Source organism: Epinephelus moara, chromosome 8, assembly GCF_006386435.1.
Source record: "Epinephelus moara isolate mb chromosome 8, YSFRI_EMoa_1.0, whole genome shotgun sequence".
Lineage (NCBI taxonomy): Eukaryota > Metazoa > Chordata > Actinopteri > Perciformes > Serranidae > Epinephelus > Epinephelus moara.
The window spans coordinates 15310562-15334994 of NC_065513.1; the positions used below are offsets into that span (position 1 = coordinate 15310562).

Sequence of the window (24433 nt, forward strand, 5' to 3'; positions counted from 1 at the left end):
ACTTTTACCTTTTGGATGCAATTAATACAAAATTGGAAAAAATATGCCAGACAAAGGTCTAAAAAACCTTAAGTTCCTTAATTAAGAATGGCTAAGTTGTATAATTTTTCAGCTCTTTAAAACGTCACAATAGATCTTTAAAGTTAAAACGTTAAATTAGAGGAACATACTGCACAGTCAGGTCTTTGCTAATTAAATGATAACTGCACTGCACTGGTTTAGATAAGAAAAAATCAGGTCATGGGCTAACAACTCAATGCTTAGCATCCTCAGGCTACATGTCACACTTTATGTACCTTGCTAGAAATCATAGCATGGTATTGCCCTAATTCTAACTCAATTACGCCCTTCCCTCTTCTGAGCCCAAAGCTTAACCTTATCTTAGATGGCCATGAACCATAACTGATATAATCATAGCAGTCCCTGTGTGGATGTGTTACCAGCACATTATCAGATGTAGTAAATCAGTTTATGGATTAATCAAATTTAGCCCCCACATCTTTAAATAGCAGCTCCCCCCCGCCCTAACTCCGCTCTTCCTCCACAGCATCCCCTCCCGCGGTGGAATCAGCTGAGCATTCTGCCCATTTCCAGAGCATTCAGGTGTTGCTCCACCTCCGCACTCTGTTAATAAGGACGTAATGGCTCCATATCTGCTCCCAAGCCAAATGAATTGAATCAGTTCCACAGTGTGATTAAGAAGCTGGTGGCCTGCTCTGGCTTTGGCTGAGCTGTCCAAGTTTAGCAGAGTTCAGGGGAGAGGTCTTGGCCCGTGCTCGCTGGATGCCTGAAGCACCTGCATCCGCTCAAACAGACCTGATCAAAGCTGCTCAGCGGGAGACCTGACTGCAGAGCATGGGGGGAAATATTTTTGGTATTTTTTAATATGGAGAGTGTGTTCAAACCAGTGACACTACCATTCAAGGAAAGTGGTAATTAAACCCATATTGTCTTATGAGGGAATTTTTAATATGAAACATAAATCTTTCACATGCGCTGTATGTAGTTTATACACATACATGAATAGAAATCAGATTCAGTACCCATGTTTTTTTCTCACAGGTCTTTAGCATAAAAGCAGCCATCACCTCCCATCTCTCTGTGTTTTAATGATAAAGCATATATACATATAAAGAACAAAGGAGGCAGACAAAGCAATAGCACACAACCAGCCACCTAATTAAGTATTTCTGTAGCCAACAGCCATAGATAATGAAGGAAGCGGGGGTTGGTGGGAATTGGTTTGACAGCCTTTTCTCTGTGTTTCTCCCTCCTGCAGCACCGTGCTCTTGGTCCTCTGTAAATACCATTGAGATAAATTAGCGTCACTGATAAAAACAGGCCTGCTTCACAAAAGACGCCATAAGTGACGGTAATTGTCTTTCTCAGATTACATTTCTAACCTTTGCACCTCCTTCCCTCCTCCTCTCACCAAGCCTCAGTTCTCCTAAGCACAGCAGCAATGAAGTGACACGTTGTGTTATTCAGATACACTGTTACTTTGGGGAACTTAAGAGGCACTTTCTCTCCAATTTCTTTGACTGGTTGTCATACACTCCAGTGCCACTGATGGAAAGAGTCATCACTTGCTGTCAGAGCGGCCCGGTGCAGTGGACAAATGTGACAAACACCTTTTGGTGCTTTGATCCTTTTTGAATTGCACATCTCTGCCATTCACCTCACTTCTAACAGTAATTCATACTGCACATCCAAAGTCTTGGCTGGTATTGATGATACTGGAATATATTGATGCATGTACAGCATTCGCAGAAAGCTATGTGCAATATTGTGATCTTTTTTGAGGAAAACAAAGCTGTAGGAAATGCTCATGAAGACAAAGTAAAGTGATGGATACAATAAGGCAGAGAGATGTAGGGGTGGGTGAAAAGATAAAGCAAGTGTGAGGGAGGGAGGGACTGAGAGAGGAGAGGGAGAGATGAATAACTGTTTGACAGGTGGAATGAAAAAGCCGCAGAGGGTGTTTGGAGCAGTGTGGTAGGAGTGTGTGCGGTGTGGTGTGGCGCAGCACAGCGTTTGGGTCATACATCACACTAATACAGCAGGAGGACATAGCCTAGCACAGCGCTATGCAGAGCAGGGGGAGAATAATGTGCTGCGCTTGCACCCGCTCAATCTGATTGAAACGCACAGCACAGGGGCTACATTTACTCACCCCCCACATGCACACTTTATAAATCTACTCTTGGCCTGTATATTCTCCTAGATAATCCCCGAAAACAGAAACAGAAAACCGACACATGGCTTCTCCATCATGGTGGGAGGAGGGTCTGCCGCATTGTGTGTGTCAACTAGCTACATGTTGCTGTGTAGAGCTGCTTTGCCAAGGCCAGAAACATTAAAGCACAGTGATGAGTGAATTGCAAGGCACGCAATTAAAAAAGCATTAGGTCGCCATTAAGAATGGGTTTGGCTTGCTATAAAACATTGATCAGGATTGTTTATGAATTTATAAAGAGAATGGAAGGAATAATAACAACACAGACATTCCTCGTCTATGGTGCTCATAGTACATGACATGCTAATTTATCTTATCTGCAAATCTCTGTTTTGCTTTATTCTTTCCCACATGAGCCTTGACACATGGGTGTAAGGGCCTCAAATTAAGGGTGGAGTCGTATAAGCTGCCAAAACTGGACAAAAGTCATTATTGTAGATGACGGTAGTATAAATGTTTTAGCACATATGAAATAATGTAACCTTCATTTAACTGGGCCTGGCTCTGCGCTGCTCTCTCTGCATGCCTTTGATCACTGAGGCAAGATTCAAAGCAATTCTGATGAGAGCTCAGAGCCTCTCTCTCATACTACTGACATTTACATTATCCAGCCTGGTCTTTCTTCAGCCCTGATAATTAGCTCCATCACTGCAGTGCTGCGTAAAAAAAGTATGATGATATCACCTCAGGAAGGATGCTATAGCAGCTACGTGTTATCAGCCAAGCCTGTCACACAAGCTCCTGAGCCAGGCAGGTGATGGCCCACATGCCAATCTCACCTAACGACATGCAGCAGACAGGAGATGTGATATTCGCGCAACGGCATTACTATCTCTTCTGTGGGTGTATCTAATTGGCCGAGGGTTCAGGTCTTGGAGGCTGCCACCTGCTTAGGCTGTCATTAGCATGGGGAGTCGGTGCGCTGCTTTACATTTGTCACCTCTCACCTCCGTCAGGGAGCTGGTGTGTCAGGTGGGCCGAGTGTGGACCCTTTGCTGTTGTGCCACTCTGACCTCAGGAGGTGATTAATTAAGGCTGAGGGCCAGCCAGATGATCGCACCTACAAAAAACACACGCAGAGGTGATGATGAGGAGCATTTAGATACCCCCCGTCTAGCCCGCCGCGCTCTCTCACCTCCTGGCCGTGCAGCTGATTGAATAGAGTCATCACTGATGGCAACCTCTTCCTCAGATGTGGGTGGGCTACTGGGGACCTCAAGGTCTGCCTTGAAAACAGAATTGGATTCCCTCCACTAATAAGGATTTGTTCACCAGGGAGTTAAAAAATGGATGGAGGTTGTCTTTGAAAGCTGTGCCTGCAGGGTTTTGAGGTTGTGTTAGGGGTTGATAGGTTGAGATATAGAGGTGGATCCCACTGTTGACTAGGATGCTATTTTCATTATTGTCCCAGTCTTGTCTCGGGCTGTGTCCATTAGAGTCCGAGGGGTTGGTATGGACCAACTTTCACAGGGGTTGAAATTGGGGTTTCAAGGGGTATGAGAGGGCCCCTCAGGCTGTGAACTGGTCCTTTGGAGCGTTGTGGTATTTGACAGGGCAGCTGTAATTGCTCCTCAGAGACTGAGAAGAGTCAGCACCATCAAAACGAGCACTTCAGACAGAGATTCACTCCCAGAAGGAAAGAAATGCTGCATGGGAGGAGGGAGACCTTAAGAGAGCTGGGCAGGAAAAGACATTTATTCATTTTGTTTTAATAACTTTTATATCTGTGGAGAAATTACCTCAGATGTCTTCCTCAGGTCCTTTGGGGCATTGAAATCTCTTGCCCCTTTTACTGCCGCGTCTTTTTCCTCTCAGCAATCTCCTTTTTTTTCTCTTCCCTCAAATTTATTTTCTTTTCATTTGTGTCAATGGCTGTGTATTGAAAAACATGAGAGAGTGAGGCCAAGGCTCAGGGTCCCCCAGGGCCGGCGCTGAGGCTCTCTTTCAGCATGCGGCATGATGTTCAAAGGCTCCTCCGGTTTTTCAGCCCAGTTGTAAGCCAAGTGTTTTGGTTGATTCGCAGTAATGGCCGTGTCCTTTGCTGCGCTGGGTCACGAGAGCAGCTTGGGTCATGGGTGGACGGGAGGGGTTTGGACGGTGCTGTTTGAGGATAACTAGCCTGTAATAGCCATATTCACATCTGCTGCTGGGAGATAGTAGTCTTGGTGTAGCACGTGGGTTGAGCCCTTTCTATGTGAGGTTTGTCTGGAGGCTGTGATAAATATACCTCTGTAATTGACCAGGGTGTCAGAAACCACTCACTTTTGTTTGTCTGGATCCAGTGAGTGTTGGTTTATGACTGAAGGGCAGAGACAGCTGCAGAAAACTGTGTGGCAGCATTTGCTGTTGTGTAACTGTGCCTGTGTGTGTGTGTGTGTGTGTGTGTGTGTGTGTGGTGGGTGTGTTTTATCCAGGTCAGATGGGTCACCACTGGAGTGATGGGTGTGTTTTTGATGGGTGACCTAACTTCCTCACCCTTTCACCTGCCTCCTCTGTCTCCCATCCTTCACTCTTGTTCTCTACTGAACATGATGTATCGCTGTACACCCCGAGAGAAGAAATATGATGGTTTAATCGTATCAGTTGGCAATTAGTCCACCACCTTCGCCCTGTGTAATGCAGATATATTTGCATTAATAAGACCAGACCCTCATGGCTGACTGCCTACAGAAGAGATCCCTTTCCATAAACAATAGCTGGTGTCCCCTTGGGTGGGACCTGGTTGTTGACCCATGATGAACTCCTGACCAGAGCTGCCATGTCCCCCTGACTTGGTGCAGTGTCACTCTGGATTGTGACCAACAGACACCGAGAGTGAGCAACAGACTGACAGTTTGACCCAGACACACTGGAATGCAAATAGGGGGATCTATAGAGATTATACTGCCTGCTTTTTTTAAATAGCCTTGGTCCTTCAGTGTGCAAGTCACCCCTGCCGGAGAGGCCTGGTCAAAGAGATAGGTGCCTTTTTTCTTTTCATGTTGCAAAATGTAGTTTCGCTGGAACTGATTTGTCGTCACAAGCAAATTATTTTCTTTCTTTTTTCCCACAGTTTTTTTTATTTTTTTATTTTTTTTATTTAGGCGCTACTTTCGGCTGGGCTCAAACAGAGTACAGTGCTGAAAGATATACTGTTGGCCCTAATCTTATCCTCTCTTTTGTGTGTATGCAGTCCTAAACCGGCTGCCTCTTAACTACCTTTGCCCCTTATCCTTTCATTCTCCCACACCCTCTCTCTCTCCCTCTCTTTCCTCCCCTCACCTCCCCGACTGCCACATTGAGATGGTTTAATGGAAATTATTCAGAAATGGAAAAGTCCAGGGTTCACTGGCTCTTTGTCAAACCGTATCTGTTCAAGTCAGAGAAGGCACAGTAGCAACTGGGGCACACATTTCTTAACTTTGCTGAAAGGCCATTTGTTATTTAGGCAGTGTAAGCACTGCCTTTCTTTTGCTTGCAGTTGAGTCTTTTATGACTACGGCTGCTCTCTTCCCTGGTAACAATGAGGGACAGTGTCCTGAGTTCATATACTTCATTCCTTATTTTAGTTCATTTAAAACCTCCGTCTGACTTTGGGATCTTTGGGGAATTTATTTCCCCAGCAAACAGTCTGTTAAGGATTACAGAGCGTCATCATATTGAATGGAACCAGATCACCAAAAAGCATTAATCACCAGGGGCAGATCAAAATGCCTCGGGGCTACATGACATTTTATCATTCGGTGCCTTCATGATTTACTTCAGCTTCACTATTTGTTCTTTAAGTGCCTTTGAAAGTCTATTTAAGGCCTACGTCTTTCCCAATCATGTTTAATAAACCCACAGTTATGTCAGGGTCATGGAATAATATGAACGCTGCCTTTAAATGTTTTAATTTTAATGAATGGAGAGGCACTATATTGATAGTAATTCAGTGTATTTACATAATTGTGCTGAGCAACACTGGCAGTCCTCTATGACAAACACTTTGTGGAAATGGATATTAAAGATGTTCTTTGTGTTTGCTTTGCATATTCTCAGTGGTACGGGACATTAAAATGTCCTTCTGAAAAATCCTTCCCTCCTGTTCCGTGTTGTCCCTGTTCAATCACAGGTAGCTGCGGAACATGGGACTTCTCTGTAAGCCCGGTGTCACTCTCCCAGAGCCTGAAGACAGCGAAGAGAGGAGGGGGATTTGTCTTCCTTTCCCCTTCACTTATCTCTTTTGTTTGTCCTGGTTTCCATAGATGAGCAGCAGCTCTCCATTCTCTTCTCAAGCGAAACTAAGTGCTGCCGCTACTCTCGACCTGCCAGCTCCAAATTGGCAGCCTGACCTTCTTTTTCTTCCTCGGGGCGTCTGCACAAAGCCATACCTCTACCATGGGGGAAAAATGCAATTAAGAGGTGACATAAACACTGAGCACCCGTTGTAGCCGTGCCCAGGAAGAGGGAGGGGGTAAGGCAGCTGCCATTGTGACACGCATGCATAGATACCGGTCTATTAATTGGACTTTACGCATTGCAGAGTGACACTGGGGTGAACATAATGGATCGAGAACGGTGGATGTGACACGCTCTCACTGAATGAGCCTTGACAGCGGAGTGGTGTCAAACTTTGACCTGGCTGGTGTACACATTAAGTGCCGCTGCTCTCTGACCTTGTGTTTTGATTCAGTGTAGCCAATTATCACCTAATGTTTCTGCACTCATGACAACAAAAATATGCAAAGCAGGGATGCAAATTTTCAGCCATGTCCTAACAGATCCAACAGCCCATTGAAATCGTGTGCGCTATGAAATGTTTCTCCTCATTTAAAGCTACATAAAATCTTTGGCTAATGTTCTAAAATGAAAAGATAGTAAGATCAAACATAGTCTTTACTAGTCACCATCAGTTATACGAGACTAAACATGCAGGACACTTAAAACAAAACCCAATCCATTCTTGTATCAACAAGAAGTGTTGCAGCTTACAAATGCCAATCAAACTATAATAGGCTGCCCGTATCTCCTGGGGACTGTTTTCATAATCACTGACACAATACAAAGACATCACGCCGCTCTAATTGAGCTTAATAACTTGAGAATATTTGCAAATACTCTATAAATTATGCTCCATAAAAACACAATACCCTTTATTTGTAAGGTGATATGAGAATACCTTGCAGTTTTTATTTTAGAGTAGAGGAAGCCCATTAAAACCGGCACTGAGGGACAGTGGTGTTTAATTGCCAACTAAGGTGTGTGACATTTGAAGCAGCACATCGAATCTGGCCCAAAGTCCAAAAGGTGTTGTGAGGGAGTGAGTAATTACTCTGGTCTCTCCAGGCAACGCGTTTAATAAGAAGACTCAGTGATAGAAGGGGAGCACACGCACACACACATGCACACGCCACACACAAACATTCAAGGAGGTTATGTAGACCTTTGTGGTGTCACATTTTGTTTGTTTATGTCTGAGTGATTTTTGTGTTTTTGTATTTGATGGAGAGGATTTCAGCAGACTAATTAAAGGAGCAGTGAGTAGAGGGGATTTAGTGGCATCTAGCGGTGAGGACTGCAGATTGCAACCAGCTTAAACTTCTCCCGGTTAGATTTCCTTTAGTGCTCATTGTCCAGGAGGTTTTAGCGGGAGCCGAATTATTGACAGAGGTCTCTTTCTCTCCAAAACAAACAGACTTGGTGATTTATACTGGTAAAAACTTTAAATAAAGCAGTTTCATGAAAAAAAAATCAGTGTTTTTCTGACGCTGCTCATCGTGGACAGGCTGCTAACTACGGTGGTCAACGCAAATTCGCACAAACGCAAATGGCCCTGTCTAGAACCAGCGTTAGGTTTGTTCATTCTAGGCTACTATAAAAACATGGCGGTGTAAGATGGTGATCTCCGTAGATGGGGGCCTGCTCCCTATGTAGATATAAACTGCGCATTCTCAGGTAATGAAGACACAATGATCCTCATTTTCAGGTGATTATACACTGAAGAAAACATAATTATTACATTTCATTTGTGTCGCCGTATCCCCCTGAATCCTAACACTGGACCTTAAAGCTGAAACTATTTGTTTGAAGGCAGTGGACAGAGTTATGAATTTTTCTCTTCTATTACCCGTTCTTGAAGAACTGGTTTCATTTTCACTGAGTAAAAGACAGCATACGACCTCAAAGTAATGTTCATTTAAGCTGCTATTTGTTCCAGTTAACCTGTGGTCCCAAGCTAACATTTATATTTTATCCGTATGAATTTAATGTTCGAGCATCTCAACGTGTCTGTATGTAGTGGAGTTATTATTGTGTATGAACATCTCTTCAAATGACCTCTTCAGGGTCCCTCTCTGAGAGTCATCAGTGGTGATCTATCTGCTTGGTTAGAATTGTAAACAGCCTGCCGCTCCACCATGTCTGTGCTTACCATGTTTGTACAGTAGATGAGTGGTTCCCTGGCCCTCTCCTCAGGGTTGTTTAGCTTTCAGACCCCTGACAGAGGAAAAGGAAACCCCTTGGGGGTGAACATGAAGCACTACAGGTTGAATGAAATTCTCTCTGAACACTCCAAAGCTCTCTTCATCTCCACAGGCTCAGGGGGAAAAAAGCAGCAGAAAAATGTTTAAAACAGGATGCTTAATCCAGCAGCAGTGAAAAAGCATAGTAGCGCCTGGACTTTTTTTTTTTTTTTTAACCCAAGAGAAAAAACACTTTAAAAGAGGCCCAGCATGATAGGCCAGCATAATGAGCCATCACTGGCTGATATTAGAAAGTTTATTCATAGAGTAGCACTAGAAGATGGCTTAGTGCAGGATGTTATCTTAATGCCACAACATGATAAATGATGCAGGGAGGTTAGTGTTAGGAAGTGGTTAGGAAATATGTTGTAACATATTTTCCAGCACAGAGAGCAGTAACGTATTTTGCAAAAAAAGAGAATATAAGCAAAAAATGAAAACTGCGTGCTCTTGTTGTGTGCTGACATATAAAGACTAATACGGGCTCACACACTGCAGGTAAACACAGTATTAAAGATACTGACGTGTTAGCATGGGACCCTCTGCTCATGTTTTATAATTTACCTCAGTAAGCATGATATAATATGCTTCAATATCTGTATTGTAGTTAAGTAATAGAACATCACTCATACACAGTACCATCTAATGATAAGTTATGAGAGTGAGTCCTCTTTAAATGGTCCAGAGGGTATGTGTGTGTGTGAGTGTGTGTGTGTAAGTTATAGCCAGGTCTCAAACAGGGTCTAGTGGCTCAGTAAATGATTGCGGTGGGGCTGGCTACATCGACTGGGGTCATCACTCCCTGGGTAGCCTGATAGGTAATTCATACACCTTTGCTATATAGAGGGGGTCAGTGCCTTTTCGCCATTTATCACACCACATCTCTTCCCTAAAACCCCCAACCCTACTGGTTGGCGCTCAGGCAAACTGTTGCATTAACACAGAGACACGAGAAGTGCAGTGTGGGGAGATACAAAGCCCTCAGTATTTAGCTTGAGCCAGAGAATCATTCCTCTTATTAGCCAAACTGTGTCCTCTAGGTATTGCACCACAGAGCTGTGAGTGTAGACCGGCAGGTCCGGACAATGTGCTAATTTGAATTTGCAGGTTTGCTGATGTTCATTTGCAAAGTGGTGTTGCAGACCTGCACCTTGCTCGGGGTAATCATTAGCACGAGAGGAGAATTTAGTATTCTACTCAGCTGAGGCGCTGACATAGAGGGGTCCCTGGCTTCTGTTTCTATTAGTGTCTAGGCCTGCGGCTGCACAGCCAACACTTCAATGAGCGCTTTCTCAACGCATGGCCGTTTCTCTGCTGCTGCAGCTGCTGCCCTTCTAACTCTCTAGCTTAGGGATAGAAATATGACACTGAAGAACACCCATAGTATTCTCATACCCTACCCCTCTGTCTTTTCTTCTCCACTCCACTCACGGTTTCACATCCAATTTTCCCATTGCCCGGTGACGCCCATTCCCCTAAGACCCCCAGCTACTGCGGGATCACTGGACTCCCCTGTGAGAGTGTGTGTATGTGTGTGTGTATACTCTTATTGATCAGGGTTGTGTCTCTGTGGCTCAGGGCTCCTGCTGCTGTTATCACTGCAGTGTGGAGGGTGGGGAGGAGGGAGTGTGGTTCACAGCACTGAGAGCCTCAGGACAGTGTGTGTGTGTGTGTGTGTGAGTGTGTGTGTGAGATCTAATGGGATTTGCAGTATGCACAGAGTGTTTTCAGTTTGAGCTTTTTCTCTTAGCTTTTATATTCGCAACAAGCACAACAATTTACACAATTAAACTAAGCATAATTAAAGCCTATTTGGCCTGACAGCCAGATAACTGTCCAGCATGAGAAAGGTAACAAGAGAATACAGGAGGCATTAACAGTGAGTATACACAGGCTGTGTAGAATGAGTACAAGTGTAAGTAGGGGTAGGATGTCTAATGTGATAAAAGCAAAAGCACTTTTAGATTCTTCTTTCAATTAAAAACTGTTTGTGTGAACAATTAAAATGTGATGAATGAGAAATTGGTTTTAAGGACTTCGCTGAAAAACTCTAATTTTCTTTTCAGGAAAGAAATTAGTGATTTTGAGATTGGGAGAGACTGGCCGTGATGAAACAGAGGGAATGTTGTTTATTTCATATTAAGGAGAACCAAGTTACCTTCAGCAAAAGATGTAAACCCTTCATTTTACTCACAGCAAATTGAAGGTGAAAGAAGGAGAATCCCCCCCCCCCATTCCCACTCTCTTTATCCACAGTTCGCCTTTATTGTAGTTCTCTGCTCAGTGGGTGTGGATAGGACTCTTATGATGGATTGCACTACTGGTCCTCTCGAGTGCATGCATGTGAATAAATGGGTGCAGTGTGCGCATGTTCCTCTCTTCGCTCCCTCTTTCCTCCATCTGCTTGTTTTTTTTTTTTCACCAAAGTTCTCCTCTTCCTCTGCGCTCCATCCTTTTCTCGCACTTCAGCTGTTTCGGACATGTGTGCTGAAATGTATGCCACAACACGCGTATGTACTTATATTCACATATGGCTGCACACACAACCATGCAGACACACTCAGCAGAGCTGGGAAGCACTCAAGTCACCATTCCTCCGTGGCCACTGTGATTAATTACTTTTAACAAAGCAAACAAAGTCCTGCTTGTCCGGATCAATCTTTTCCCCGTCTTGGTGCGAGGCGCTGTCACCAGTAATTGCCAAACTCTGTGTAGTATGAAATGAGGGCCACTTTCACCTCTCCCTGGTCCTAAGCTAACCATAGCCTCAATTTTCTACGCTTGTGCTCCTGCTCTCCTGGCTCCCATGGCTCCAGTGTCCTCTTCTCCTCTCTTTTCCCTTCTTCTGTATCTCCACTTTTTTTCCCCTTGTAATGCAACCACTTCCTTGGCAACTCAAGTGCTTTTGAATATAGCTGTGAGATGGGTAGTCATGTAATCTCATTTTAACTCAATCCTTTTCAGTAGCTGCCATATGCTTTTAGAGCAGCACATACGAAAAATCAAGCATCATGCCTCTTGCCATCCATGCATACTAATTGGCATCACTCTGCCAAGCTGATCAAACACCATTAATCTATTTGTAGTATGTATTTGTTTCTAAATGAGAAAATTAATACATTCTGCTACTACAGCCAGCTGGGTGCGGTGAGCCCCATTGATTGTTGGCACCCACAGTATGACTCATAGCTCTGAGCGAGTGTTTTTATTTGGCTTGCAGTGTGTGTGTGTGTGTGTGTGTGTGTGTGTGTGTGTGTATGTGCGTGTTTGCACGAGTGTGTGTGTGTATGTTTTCTGGCGGTGGATTACTTTTATGTTGATACCAGTTGCCAGAGGAGTTTCAATTAACATATTTACTTTTTTTGTGCATAAAGTGTCCACAGGTGGTATGGAAACCTGTTCACTTCATCTTATTACCGGACAGGCCATCGAGTCACGCAGCGTGCATAGAGATAGATATCAAAGCCAGGGAAATACAGCTAACGTGATTAGCAGGCGGACACAATTAATGATGCATGGTGATGGCCAGAGAACGCTGAGGGAACTTGCTGTTTAATGAGCTAACACAGAGACTGTGCAGATGTGTAACAGGACCACTCAGTGTTATCAGAGGCAGACACCTCCTTTCAGTAGAACTCTGCCAATTAGCCCTGTTATAGGAGTTGACTGTCAGGAGTTAAGCCTAAAATAGTAAGTACTTGTTGCTAATATGTGCATTAGCAGCATTGTGCTTGTTAAAATGTGCAGCAACGTGCGTGTTTTTTCCCCCTCTGCGGGTGTGACATCTCCCGTGAAAATGATACTTCTGTTAGCCTAAACTACATGTGGGACTGACCGATAATTCTCAATAGAAAAGAAGCCCTGAAAACCGCTCTCCTCATTAATAATGAAATACCCACCCATAATCTTACTTTTTTTCAGTTCCTGATATTTTCCCTTTCCCAGCAATGTGCCAGAGCATGTCATATATATGATAAGCAGTGGAGCCTGTCCGCGCGGGACTCATCACACACTTAAATTGGTGCAGCATGGAGTTCATATTGCAGTGTGGCCGAGGGGGAATTAGCGAGTCTATATATAAACCTCCGCCGCATGTGTTGTGAATTAAAGTGCATTTATCTGGTAATCGCTAGGGAGATCTCCGTGTGCACAAGCATGGCAAAGCAGTGGCGCTGCAGCCACAACAGCCCAGTATACTGATGCTGCTGTTGCACTGGGAGATGGGAAGGAGAAACAGGTCATACACAATAAAGAGGCCTGATAGCCTGGATGGCAGCAGACATGTATCGTACACTAGGAAGGAATAACAAGTGGCATCTCTGTGCGTCCTTCATGTGCTAACCTTTATCTCTCTATCTGTTGCCCTCTTCCTCTTTCTTTCCACCTCCTCCTAGTTTTAAGTCAAACCCTTTGGGTTACATCACCATTGTCTTTCCTCACCCTGCCCTCTTCTCTCTCCAGCCCTCTCAGTGCCTTATCTGCGATTCAACTTGCCTTTACTCAATCATGTATGACTCCTTACTAGCAGAATCAAAAGCAGTGGGGCTCATGCCATGCTTTTCATTAGAGCTCTCCATAAAGGCTGACTGTGAGTCTTTTGAAGTATTGCAGGGCAACTCTGGAGAAGCCACACTGTCAGGCAGCCTGCGCTGCTGACTCCTGTTTGATGAAGCAACTTCCCACCAAGGCCAGAGCAACCTAATGAACCCAACACAAGTGCTGACACTGACAAGGAGCTGTGCCTACTGTGTGGCAGTGAGGGGGGTAATGACTTGGTGGACTTTGTCTCTCTTTGGGATCTTCAAACTCAGCAAGCAATGATAACCAGACCCAAAAAAACACCTCAGGCTCGATGCTTCTTTTGCTTGGCAGCCAATTTTTCACACCTCAGAAAATGCCAGTTTGAACAGCTTTCACTTTGCACAGGCTAAATGGTTTGTGAATAGGATGTTGTATTTCTTACTACGGTACACTGGCCTTTGTCTCCCACTAGACATTCAGTACATCAGTTGAGGTGGCAGCAACATTTGAGATGTGAGGCTTGGAGTGTCATGCTTTGAAGAGGCGTTGAGAGAGGGTCAGTTGGACATGACTACCCATCCTAATGGCTAATGGAGATGCCTGGTTTCCCATGTTGAGAACATGTGTCTCTCAGCCAGTGTTTACTAAGAGGAGGGTATTTTTCAGCCATGCTTGAGTTCACTGTCAAAGCCAATTAAGGGAGTACAAATGAAGATGGAGGATGTGGTGCCTCAGGCCAGGAGAGTACAGCACCAGGGCCAAGTAGCCTCTTCTGTCTGCACTGTGGGGCTAAACGCATCAGGGACACATATGGCCAGAGCTGCTTATTGAATTGGCATTGGCTTTGCATAATCAGTACCTACAATCTGTATTAGAGAAAGTGAATTTTAGTTCTATGGTGAGCTTATTTGTCGCACTGGTAAGAAGTGTAGCTGTGACGACACAATCATCAGTGGAATTGCAGCTCTTTGCTCGCTTATCCTTTTTGGTTGCAAAAAAACCAACTCTACAAAATGTAAGCCTTGCAGGTATTTTGTAATAAAACCTTTTATGGGCATCTCTAGTCTAGTCGGGGCGGAAAGCACTTCTGCAGCCTAGAGTTTGCTCTCTTTTTCAGGTTCACCATCTGGCCTTGATTGATTAAAGCTCCTTTAAGTAATTAATGCCTACTTTAATTGAGAGTCAGCCCCTGTGGCTGTGGGGTTCGTGCACAATGCTCAGGCAGAGCAGAGCCAAGGATCTAGTGGAGAGGGGCACGGAAATCTGTTTAGCACCCTGACCCTCTCAGCCTCACATCTCAAGACTCTTAAGATGCTAATAAGAATGCAAGTATGCTAGCTGCATCCATGTGACAAATCGGGCTATAAATCATAGTGGAAGAGTGTGACATGGTTTTTCTAACATTGGAATTAACGTGCTGAGAATGAGCTGCAGGCATATTGCCATTTTATCTGCTGCTTTATCACTTTCCATTGGTCTGTTTCCTTTGTGAAAACCCCCAGTTATGGTGGACATGCACGTAGCGGAAAGAAAATTGAATTCCCTCTGCCAAACAGCGTATTGTGACAGCATGTCACTGCACGACCCCACAGCTTGCCACTATTGTGCTGTTTCATCTGTTTGTGATAAATGAGCAATATCAGTTTTTCCCTTCCATTTCACTTTGACTGTCACAATGGATGTGCACCACATGACACTTCCCCGATCGCAAGCCCTGACCTTCTTTATTGAAGCTTCTCTTTGTCTTTTGGTAATTGTTTTTAGAAAACGTTAAACCATCCCCCCAGCCAGATAATACGAGACACAGTGAATACAGAGCGCTGAGCATTGATTCCGCATACCTGACTATGACCTTTTCCAATCTGAAGTCCGGCACTAGCTGCCAGTTTGATGTGAGCCGGCTAATCGATTCCTCGCAGCCCGTGAGAGAGTACTACAATGTCTCTCACGCTGAAGCCTCTACCAGGAATTCTGGATTTTTACCTTGGTCTTATTGTCACCACTCACTGAATAATGAAACATTTACCCTTTAATTGCCGGCTCCACAAAGAAAGATCAGTTTAATTTGCTCTCATTAAAGCCATCTAATCTAATGGGCTAATTAAGGGCTTTGGATGGAATAGCAATCACCAGAGTCTACAATGCCCTCAGGGAGGTATACATCAATGGATCATAAATATTTTACTGCGTCTACCTACATGCAGATTGTAAGGTGCCTCAATTTGACTTGCATAAGTGCCTCACGTGCACCTTTGGTGTGGCTTATGTTGTTAACATAAAATCACTGTAGACTAGACTGGGGGTGTTGTAGGAAACCCTCTAGGTCAGCATAAAGAGCAAAACAAAATCCTGAAAATGCAGCATTTTTCATCGATTGGCTGGATTAATGCAGAAATCTTTCACTCAGTGTGAGGGAAAATGAGTCTGTCACTGTTTTTTTTTTTTTTTTTTTACACTGACACAACAAATACACACAGATAGACACACATGATCAATGTAGGTCAGGGGTGTTTGCTGGTTTAGGGTTGGGGCTTATTAGATTGGGGAGATCTTAATAGACAGGCAGCTGTGTCATGATTCTATCCCAGTGACCCCAAGGCCAGAGGTTTATGTTTGGCCTGAGGCGACGGGTGTAATGCCCCCACCGCCGCCTCTGTGAGGACCGACCTCAGACCTTTTCAGTCCTGGGGGGAAAGAGATCTGTACCTGCAGTGGGGCCCAGGAAGATGGGTAAAACTCACAGACTTGGCTTCAGAAATAGATTTAATTAAGTATAGGCTCCATTGTGCTGTACTGTGGCTTTCAACTTGTCAAGTTGAAGGGCAGAAGGCCCAAAGCAGCAATCATTCCATTTCACTTTTTTTTTTTTTTTTTAGCTGTTCTCCCAGCTAATTTGTCATGGCCGACAGTTATCCCTGGATATTAAATTAAGCAGTTGACATTTTGTGTACCCTGCAAATCGACTGTGTCACCTTGAAAGTGTAGTGGCAGAGATTTGCGAGGGGATGGCGGAGGCACATGTCTAAAAACCCTGGTCGACACATGACATTTCTGGGTCACATTGAAAACCAGCCGACGATACCTAAAGAGCCAAGGAAACAGAGGGAAGAAAGGCAGCAACCCCTTTGTTCCTGTCACACCATTAGTGTTAATCTGATCCCAGCGTCCTTGCCTGAGTGGAAAGCTGATATCAAGTAATACATGTTTGTTTGAGACAGATGGGTGGTTTTCTTGAGGAGTTATTGATGTATTTTTCTTCAGTTTGTATTTGTGTGTGTGTGCAGTGTATTTGCAGCCCGCTGTCCCTATTTGATGGTCTGATTTGGGTTCCATTATGTCGGCAGCGGGGGCTCTGTTGAGAGTCGTCGCACTGGCACCAGCTGCCCTGTGGGTGATCAGAAACCATCTGCAGCAGGCGTATCCTAAACACCACAGCAGTGAAGGGTGTGGCACGGTCTAAACGGAGCTTACGCGGCTTCTATTGATTTCCACATTTGAGAGCATCTCTATTATTGCTGATCACCGATCAGGGCACAGCAAGCTGCACAAGTCCTTGGGCTACCGGAGCACAGCTAGAGCAGTTGGTTCAATGACAGGCTGCCTGCATTATGGGTGCGGAGTTATGCTGTTTGTTTAGAGAGACATCAGTGTGGTTCAGATTTTACAACTGAATGTGTGGCAGGAAACAGCTTCAAGTGTCTGTAAATAACTTGACTACATGGGCGGGTTTCCAGCTCCAGTGCCCTTGATACAAAAGATTTACAAATTACCTTGGCAATTTGATTTCTTGCTGAAAATGACAGATTCAGGATAGGGTAAACAAAAAGATTTGGCAGTCTTAAGTACACATTTTGTCTGGGAAGCACTGCATATATCTCATAGTGCAACCTGAGGAAATTAGATTTAGGATACTTAAAGTATATAGAGTGCTGCAGGGATGATGTTTTTTTGCAAGCAGACCCAGAAGTTAAAATCAGCCTGGTTCTCTCGACAAAAAGCCAAATGGATTTTTCCATTGGCTTTTGGATTATTGCAGAAAATAAGCTCTGTGGCAAACAAAAGTTTATGATACTTACACTTTTTGTTCAACAAGATAATCTTCACAAATTTATATTAGCATATATGTAATTGAATTTGGCCATAAACAAACAACACCATGGTTGCTTGACTCTACCATCACCACCAACACAAGGATGTAAATCCGGGTTCGATTTGATGACACTTTGTTGTCCCATTTTGCTGCTTGTTAGCAGTAACGGCTTTTTAAGACACATAAAAGCTTAAAACTTAAGAAGTGAGACATTTACTGACATATTGTATGTCGCAGATCAAAACATGATAGTTTCTTAAGCTTTTGTTTAGGCATCAAACCAAAAACTCATTCACAAACCTATTGACTACCAGACATGGAAACGGACGTGCTAAAATGCTAACTCATTTCCAGGTTTTAGAACTCATTCCTGCACCACTCTATTAGCTCTTAGGTATGCAATGCCCTTTTGACTGAACAAGGTTTTCCACATCTGTGGAGAACATTTTATTTTTGTCAGCATTTATCCTCTCTTAAGATGCTAGATAAGGGACTTTGTATGATTAGTTGTATCAGGCTGAGTGTGCAGATGCCATATGCCAAATCATACTCCTGTTACTCATATCCGTTTTGCACAGCTAGTCAGTGAATTCTTCCTTAAATCCTGTTAGGCCTAGATTTTGAACAAGGATAGACAAGCGCAAACATGGACGTGCTCCCAGGGGCTGATGACAACACCAGGGGTTACAGAGTACTAGAGAGGAGCCTAAGAAGGGGCCAAGGAAATATGTCAAGGCATTAATCTGCTCATAGTAACGGAGCCTCAAACAGCTGGTCTTGCGCTAAACTCCCAATCTTGTCAACTTTCTGTTTAGCTGCTCTGACTGTGGACCTTATTGTGAACAACAGAGCTGTCACCAAAGGAAAATTGTTAATGTTTCATTGTAAGTGTCTTGTTAGGGAGGGAAGGGGAGCGTATGCGACTTGTGTGCGTGAGCTCGTTTGGGCATATGTGTGCAGAGAATGTTGGATCCCTGCAGTGCGTAGCACACCATACCAGAGTGAATAACTTTTTTTTTTTTGCATCATTTCCCTCTTCCTCCAAAGCATAAAAACATGAATATTTAAAACTACATCAAACAAGCATTCATGAAATATTAAAATGTTCGAGAAACAAGAAAAGCTTTTATCCTCTCTCTTTTTCGTATGTGTTTTCTAGCCTCTCTCTTTCTCTCCCTCTCTCTTTTGCTTACACACACACACACACACACACACACACACACACACACACACACACGAACACGCGTTTACTAGCACACATGCGCATTACCACTCCCTGAATTTACCCACGGGTAAGAACGACAAACCTTCCCACTCGCTCCACTCTTCTGTGGTATCAGCACATTGCTGCATTAAATAGTGGAGGCAAAGATGCAGAGAGGTTCAATAATTTACCCTGGATTGAATTCCAGGCAAAACACATTATTAGAAGTCTTGGTTTGTGGATGACATGTTATACAAGATGCCTAACAGATGCGTCACATTTCGGGGGGCCTTGTGTTTTGTGAGAAGTTTGCCTTTGGAGGAGTCATTCTCTAATATGCATCCTGTTAGGGAGATTGGCTGACAGATTAAGACTTGTACCATTCTGCTGTGTATGTAATGCTGTATGTTGACAGGGCAAAGTTAATCTGTGGAGCCCTCTCTATTCCAGTAATGCTCTCTCGTACTCTCTCTCTATCTCTCCCCCTCTCTACTGTACCTCTCTCTATCGCTCTCTGTCTGGCTAAGAGCTAAGAGAGGCTGTGCTAATCAGTGAAGCAGCAGCTTTAAGCAGATGCTGCTGTGTTTTTAGAAAAGATCCTGTTAAGCGTGAATTAAGAAAATGTTGTGTAGGGGTAAAATCTTACTCTCCCCTCTCCTAAAATGCCTTATGCCAATAGCATAGCCAACCTGTTGATGTTCTATCTCCAGCTTTGTCCTCTTATGCACTGCTTGGTGCTCCCTCACACTGGTGCTCAGCTGCTGTAATGTAAATTCGAGTGAGCCCTCTGTTTTATGAGCGTCACTGGCTGAATTGACTTGTTGGATTATGCAAAGGCTGAGGTTATATCGTGTGTGTATGTCTTTATGCAGCTACATGATGTGTTTTGAAGGCAGTGGGAGATTAATGGAAGAAAAAAATCCTATAAGGCTGTACAGCACATTGATTCTGTCATTTTTGCCGCAGCTCTTTCGTTTATGCATTTATTCTCATGCTTGTGTTTGCAGTATTTTAATGCACTCTCCGCACAGTCTAGTCTTTCAGCCTTATGTAGGACAGCGTAGGGTAAAATAAAAGGATTAAAGAAGATGGCAATTTTTTTGTTAGAAGCGAGCCTTATTTTATTCATCTTTTTCCCCGTCCTCTTTCCCTGGTCGTCTCAGTCAGGGCATGCCGCTTAAGAGAATGAAAGAAAGATCTCCGGGTGAGCAGTCATATTGTAGGCTAAATCTAATCAAAGGGAGAAGTGCTTTTAAATGTCTTTTGTTCCCCCGGGCGAAACGTTTGTGGGCCTCCCTACTCTCGCCAATGCGTCCTGCCCAAACTCCACCGCCACTAGATGCAATTAATATTGAGCGGAAACCCTGGCCTGCACTCCCCTCATATAATAACAGTGTTAGAACAAAGGTTAATGCTTTGAATCTAATCTCTGTCCTCGTCATTTTCAATGGAGTTGTGATGCAGGCGAAGGGAGGTAGAAATGTTGAGGGGGGCAGCAGGTCTGGAGAGAGATTGGTAGTCAGTGGGGGGCTCGGACGGAAGCAAAATTAATTACTGGTCTCTATAAATTCGATGTCATGTCTCATTTTCTCTAATCCTCCCCGCCTTTTTCGCTTCCTAGTGGTGTTAACAGAGAAGCTTGGGAAGACTAATGAAAAGGCTTCTTAGATGCTAATGGCAAATTAGCCCTGGTGTCACTTTTGGAGACTGTGAGTGAAGTGACTGCCTGCTCAGTGAGGAGGTGACCAGACGGCAGCCTGGACCGCCGCTGCCACACACACACACACACGAGTACACAAAAACACAAGAGAAGGAAAAGATAGGACTCTTAGAGGGGACTACACCTATTTTAAAAATTCATACATGTTATTCATGCGGTCTAAGACAGTCCAGAAATGTCAGTAAACATGAACAAGTCCAAAATCCAATGAGTGCTAAAACTCAAATGTGTGATGTCATTCATTATAAAGTTCTGAACTGCTCCATAGACAATTAACTGGGAAAGATGCTCCAGATGACACTGACATCACTCAGAGGGAATGTTCTGAGTACATGGGTACATTTTTGTTTCGGTACTGAGATCACTACAATAAGATAAATCTCATTTGGGTTCCATTCATTGTCAGTGTAGCAGCTCCAGACTTTATACCCTATGACATCATAAGTTTTGAAACTTACTTCTCTGGTTTCTGGCTTTGAAAGAGAGCAGCTCATGTTCAAAATTATTCATCAAACTGTCGTTGGCCATGGGAATAATATATTGGAATTCTTAATTTAGGTTGCATTCTCCTTGAGGATGACAGATATTTTAATTTTAGACATATTCTGTCAGAGTTCCAGCGGATCCTTATGAAGTCATAAAGGCATTGAATTCATTAATCTAAAAATAAGGCTTTAATTTGTGTTAAAACGTCTTTGATCAATCTTTCTTAACTCTCAAAAATGCTAAGACATGGGAAAGAGAACTTTATGACTCCTTTTTTCTGACACTGAATCGTAAAATTTTAAAGTAATTGGAAACATCTAGATTTTACAGAAATAATTACCAAATGCCTCTTGCATTGATGTCACACACAGATGAGGATCGCGAAACCAACAGCACTCATATTTTGTTTCAGGCCGGGATGCTCAGAGCAGAGGATCCACTGTCTAGCTAGCTGTCTCTGACCCTGGACGACATGGAGGCGTGCAAATTCAAAACAAATTGGCTGTTTAATCAAGATTTCGTGGTATGGCTGAAACCAGTGCAAGGCGATGCATATGAGGCTTGGTGTATTATATGCAGAAATTTTTCAAACTCGGCACGATGGGAATCAAGGCAGTGAAAACAAACGCCAGGTATATCTCATTTCTGTTCAGCCTTCGTCTCCGCTATGAGACAGAAAAGTCATGTTTATGTTATAATTACCATTTGGGCAAAATCGTCCCTATCACTAAGTCGTTAATGGTGGTTCATGTTTGTTGTTTTTTCTTCAGTTTTGGTGATTGTAAAATAAGTCTTAAATTTTATTCTGAGTGGCATTGAAGAAGTCTTAAAAGGTCTTAAATCTTAATTGCCTTGAGCTGTAGCAAGCCTTTTTTGTTGTTTCTTTGCCTCACACAGTGCTTATCCCTTATTTCCCCCATAATGCTTTGCTGCTGTAATTGTGCGTTTCTGACACACGAGCCCAGATATGACTATTCTGAGACAGTTTGCTTTCTCTTGGGGGGATTTAGCGGTTTGGAATCGTGAATAATGAGCTGGATGTAGCCCCGTCTCTCTGTGCTGCTGTTGTTAGACTGGACCAGAGTCAGGTTTAACAACTCACTCGGATTATTTTCTGATCAGGCCTCAGACACAAACATACTGAGTCACAAACTTGCTTGGATAAAACATCTCTTTTTTTTTCTGGTGAGTCCAAACAGACATTGTGAAGAAGAAGACGAAGGAGAAGGAAAAAAAACAGACTTATTGATGGGGCTTTGGATCCCAGAGACAGCGTCTGTTTTAGTTTTCAATCTGAAGAATGTTCCAACACAATTTAGTCTCTCACAGAAAGATACAGTATGTCAGCAGTCGCATGTAGTTTATATCTCAGTGGTGCTGAATTATTATCCGCCCAACAATGCGACTCTCTCAGCTCTGTGAATAACTGACTGGGTGACAAATGTAGTTAATTTTTGTCTGCTTGAAGAACAGTTCACGTATCCAAAACATGACGCATCAGATGTGAAAATATGGCAAAAACAGACTCCGGCCAGTTTTGTTATTATTTTACAACAGCGCCCTGACAAAGGGAATGCACAATCTGAAGTATTTATGGGTGTTCTTTTATTGGGCTACAGACCGACTTGAGTAAGAAGCTCTCTCTCATTCTGCTTTTTCTTTCTCTTTACTTTTTTTTCCAACACAGCCCAGGAGAAATCCCAGCTCTCTGCTTGTGTGCACTTCACTCCCACAGCAAACAGACGAAAAAAAAAAAATGTTCAAGAGAAAAACAATAGTTGCTCCTGAGAAGGCAGCCAGCCAGAGTGTAACATGTGCATTTATGTAAAACTTATAATCCAATTAACAAGTACAAAAAAAACCCAGTGATCACTCTATTATGGGAATACAAAGGAGAGTGGTGCCATGTTCACAAAACTGCTCATGTGGAAAAAATGCAAATGGCGTGAAATGAGTGTGTCTGGTAATGTGTTTGTATAAAGTCCCATGCTGTAGCACTAGACTGGAGCCCTCATGACTCTTACCTCTCTTTCTCTCAACAGGCATACTTCCGACAGGGTGTTGCCCTTCAGTACCTTGGTCGCCATGCCGACGCTCTGGCCGCCTTCGCCTCCGGGCTGGCCCAAGACCCCAAGAGCCTACAGCTACTGGTGGGCATGGTAGAAGCCGCCATGAAGTCGCCACTACGAGGTAAGAAATTAAGTGGCTGAATATGTTTGTATGTGTGTGTTGACATGTGTCTGCGTGTCACTGTCTGTCACCATCTCCACATGTCCCACAACTTCTGTCTAATAATCCTCACGCTCTGTCAGTCAATAAGCGTGTTGGGGTGACTTTACCTGTCAGTTTTTCCACCCGTTCGGCAGACAGGCCATCTCTCTATCTGTCTGTCTTTCTGTCTTTGTGACTGACTGTTGGTGTCAAGTACTTACCTCCAGACTCTAAGGCCTGACGCCTGCAGCTTCAGCATATCTTATTGTCAGACAGGCCGATCACACACACAGATAGCCCGTTATCTTAATGAGCATCCAACACTAATGCCATTGTCTGCAGCTGCCCCTGTGTAAGCCTTTTTCCTAAAGCTGAGTGGATTCATAAGTAGCGTATTCAAGCCAAGATTGTTACTAAAATGTGTTCTTTCTGTTCTGCATTATTATCTGTTGTATCAGCCAACTGCAGTGACCTGATTGTCTATGAGTAACCAGTGTGGGCCAGTTTAATGAGCCTCAAAACAAACCTGGCAGCAATTTGACTTCAGATGACCACTGCGGAGGATTTAATATTCTTCAGATCTGGATGGCACCGACTGCCAGCGTTGACTGAGTCATCCTGCAGTCTTGCTTTGTCATCGCCTTTTTTTTTTCTTCCCCCAAACTGTGTTGAAAACTGCGCCTGCAAATAAATGCAGCCTTGTTTTATAATCCAAAATTTACTGAACTGTACAATGAGATCAGCAGCTCTGAAGGGCTTTGTTCAGTGAGGAATCAGTTTTTCTGTGATTGAATACAGCGCTTCTCTGAATACTCGTGTGCAAATCCAGAGGAGAAAAAAAAAAAAAAAAAACTGCAAAGAGAATAAAGAATGAAGAGCCCATCTCAGCGACATTGAGTGTATAAGCCTGTCGCTGGGGCCAAAACAAGAAAAGGGTTTGGGTGCAAGCCCAGACCTGAGCATCATGGACCAGAATGGGTCCGCTCTGTAGGGGAAGACCAACATTTAGCCCAAGCCATTTAATCTCTTAATTGTTTACCCTATTTCCCACGGTGCCAGGCAACCAGCAGAGGACGTAATCCAAGGTGTGTTGAGGAGAGGTAGCTAGGTCAAAGGATTAAGAGCAATGATCCTCTCAGAGGGGTTCCTGGCACATGGGGACGATAATCAATGTTACGCCAGCAAACAGGAAGGATAATCAGTGTTACTCAGCCAAAGTCCCCTGATAAGTGAAAGGTAGGCGAGCGTTGCTTTCTGTCCTTTGAGGCAGAAGAGCACCAGTCGTGTTTGTTGACCGCATACAGTAGCGCTCTTATCCCAGGATTCAGCCTGTTGATTACCTTGTTCACCAGTTAAATTGCAGTTGAGCAACGCTGGAGCTTTTAAAACACCTGGAGCCACAAATATGGCTATAAGCTCATATACATAGAGTCATTGTACTCAGCTGGTTTTCCACCTTGTTTTGGGTTATAATTACACACGA

General features: G+C 43.7%; 1 protein-coding gene across 3 annotated transcripts in view; it reads left to right on the top strand.

The window, feature by feature from the left end:
• The window catches only part of LOC126394499 (tetratricopeptide repeat protein 28-like), a 196264-nt gene that overhangs the window by 97149 nt on the left and 74682 nt on the right, over window positions 1-24433 (top strand). For all 3 annotated transcript variants that reach the window (XM_050051332.1, XM_050051334.1, XM_050051335.1), the window contains one exon: window positions 22782-22929. In XM_050051332.1, the coding sequence (XP_049907289.1) occupies window positions 22782-22929 (148 nt within the window). The remainder of the gene's footprint in view (window positions 1-22781; window positions 22930-24433) is intronic.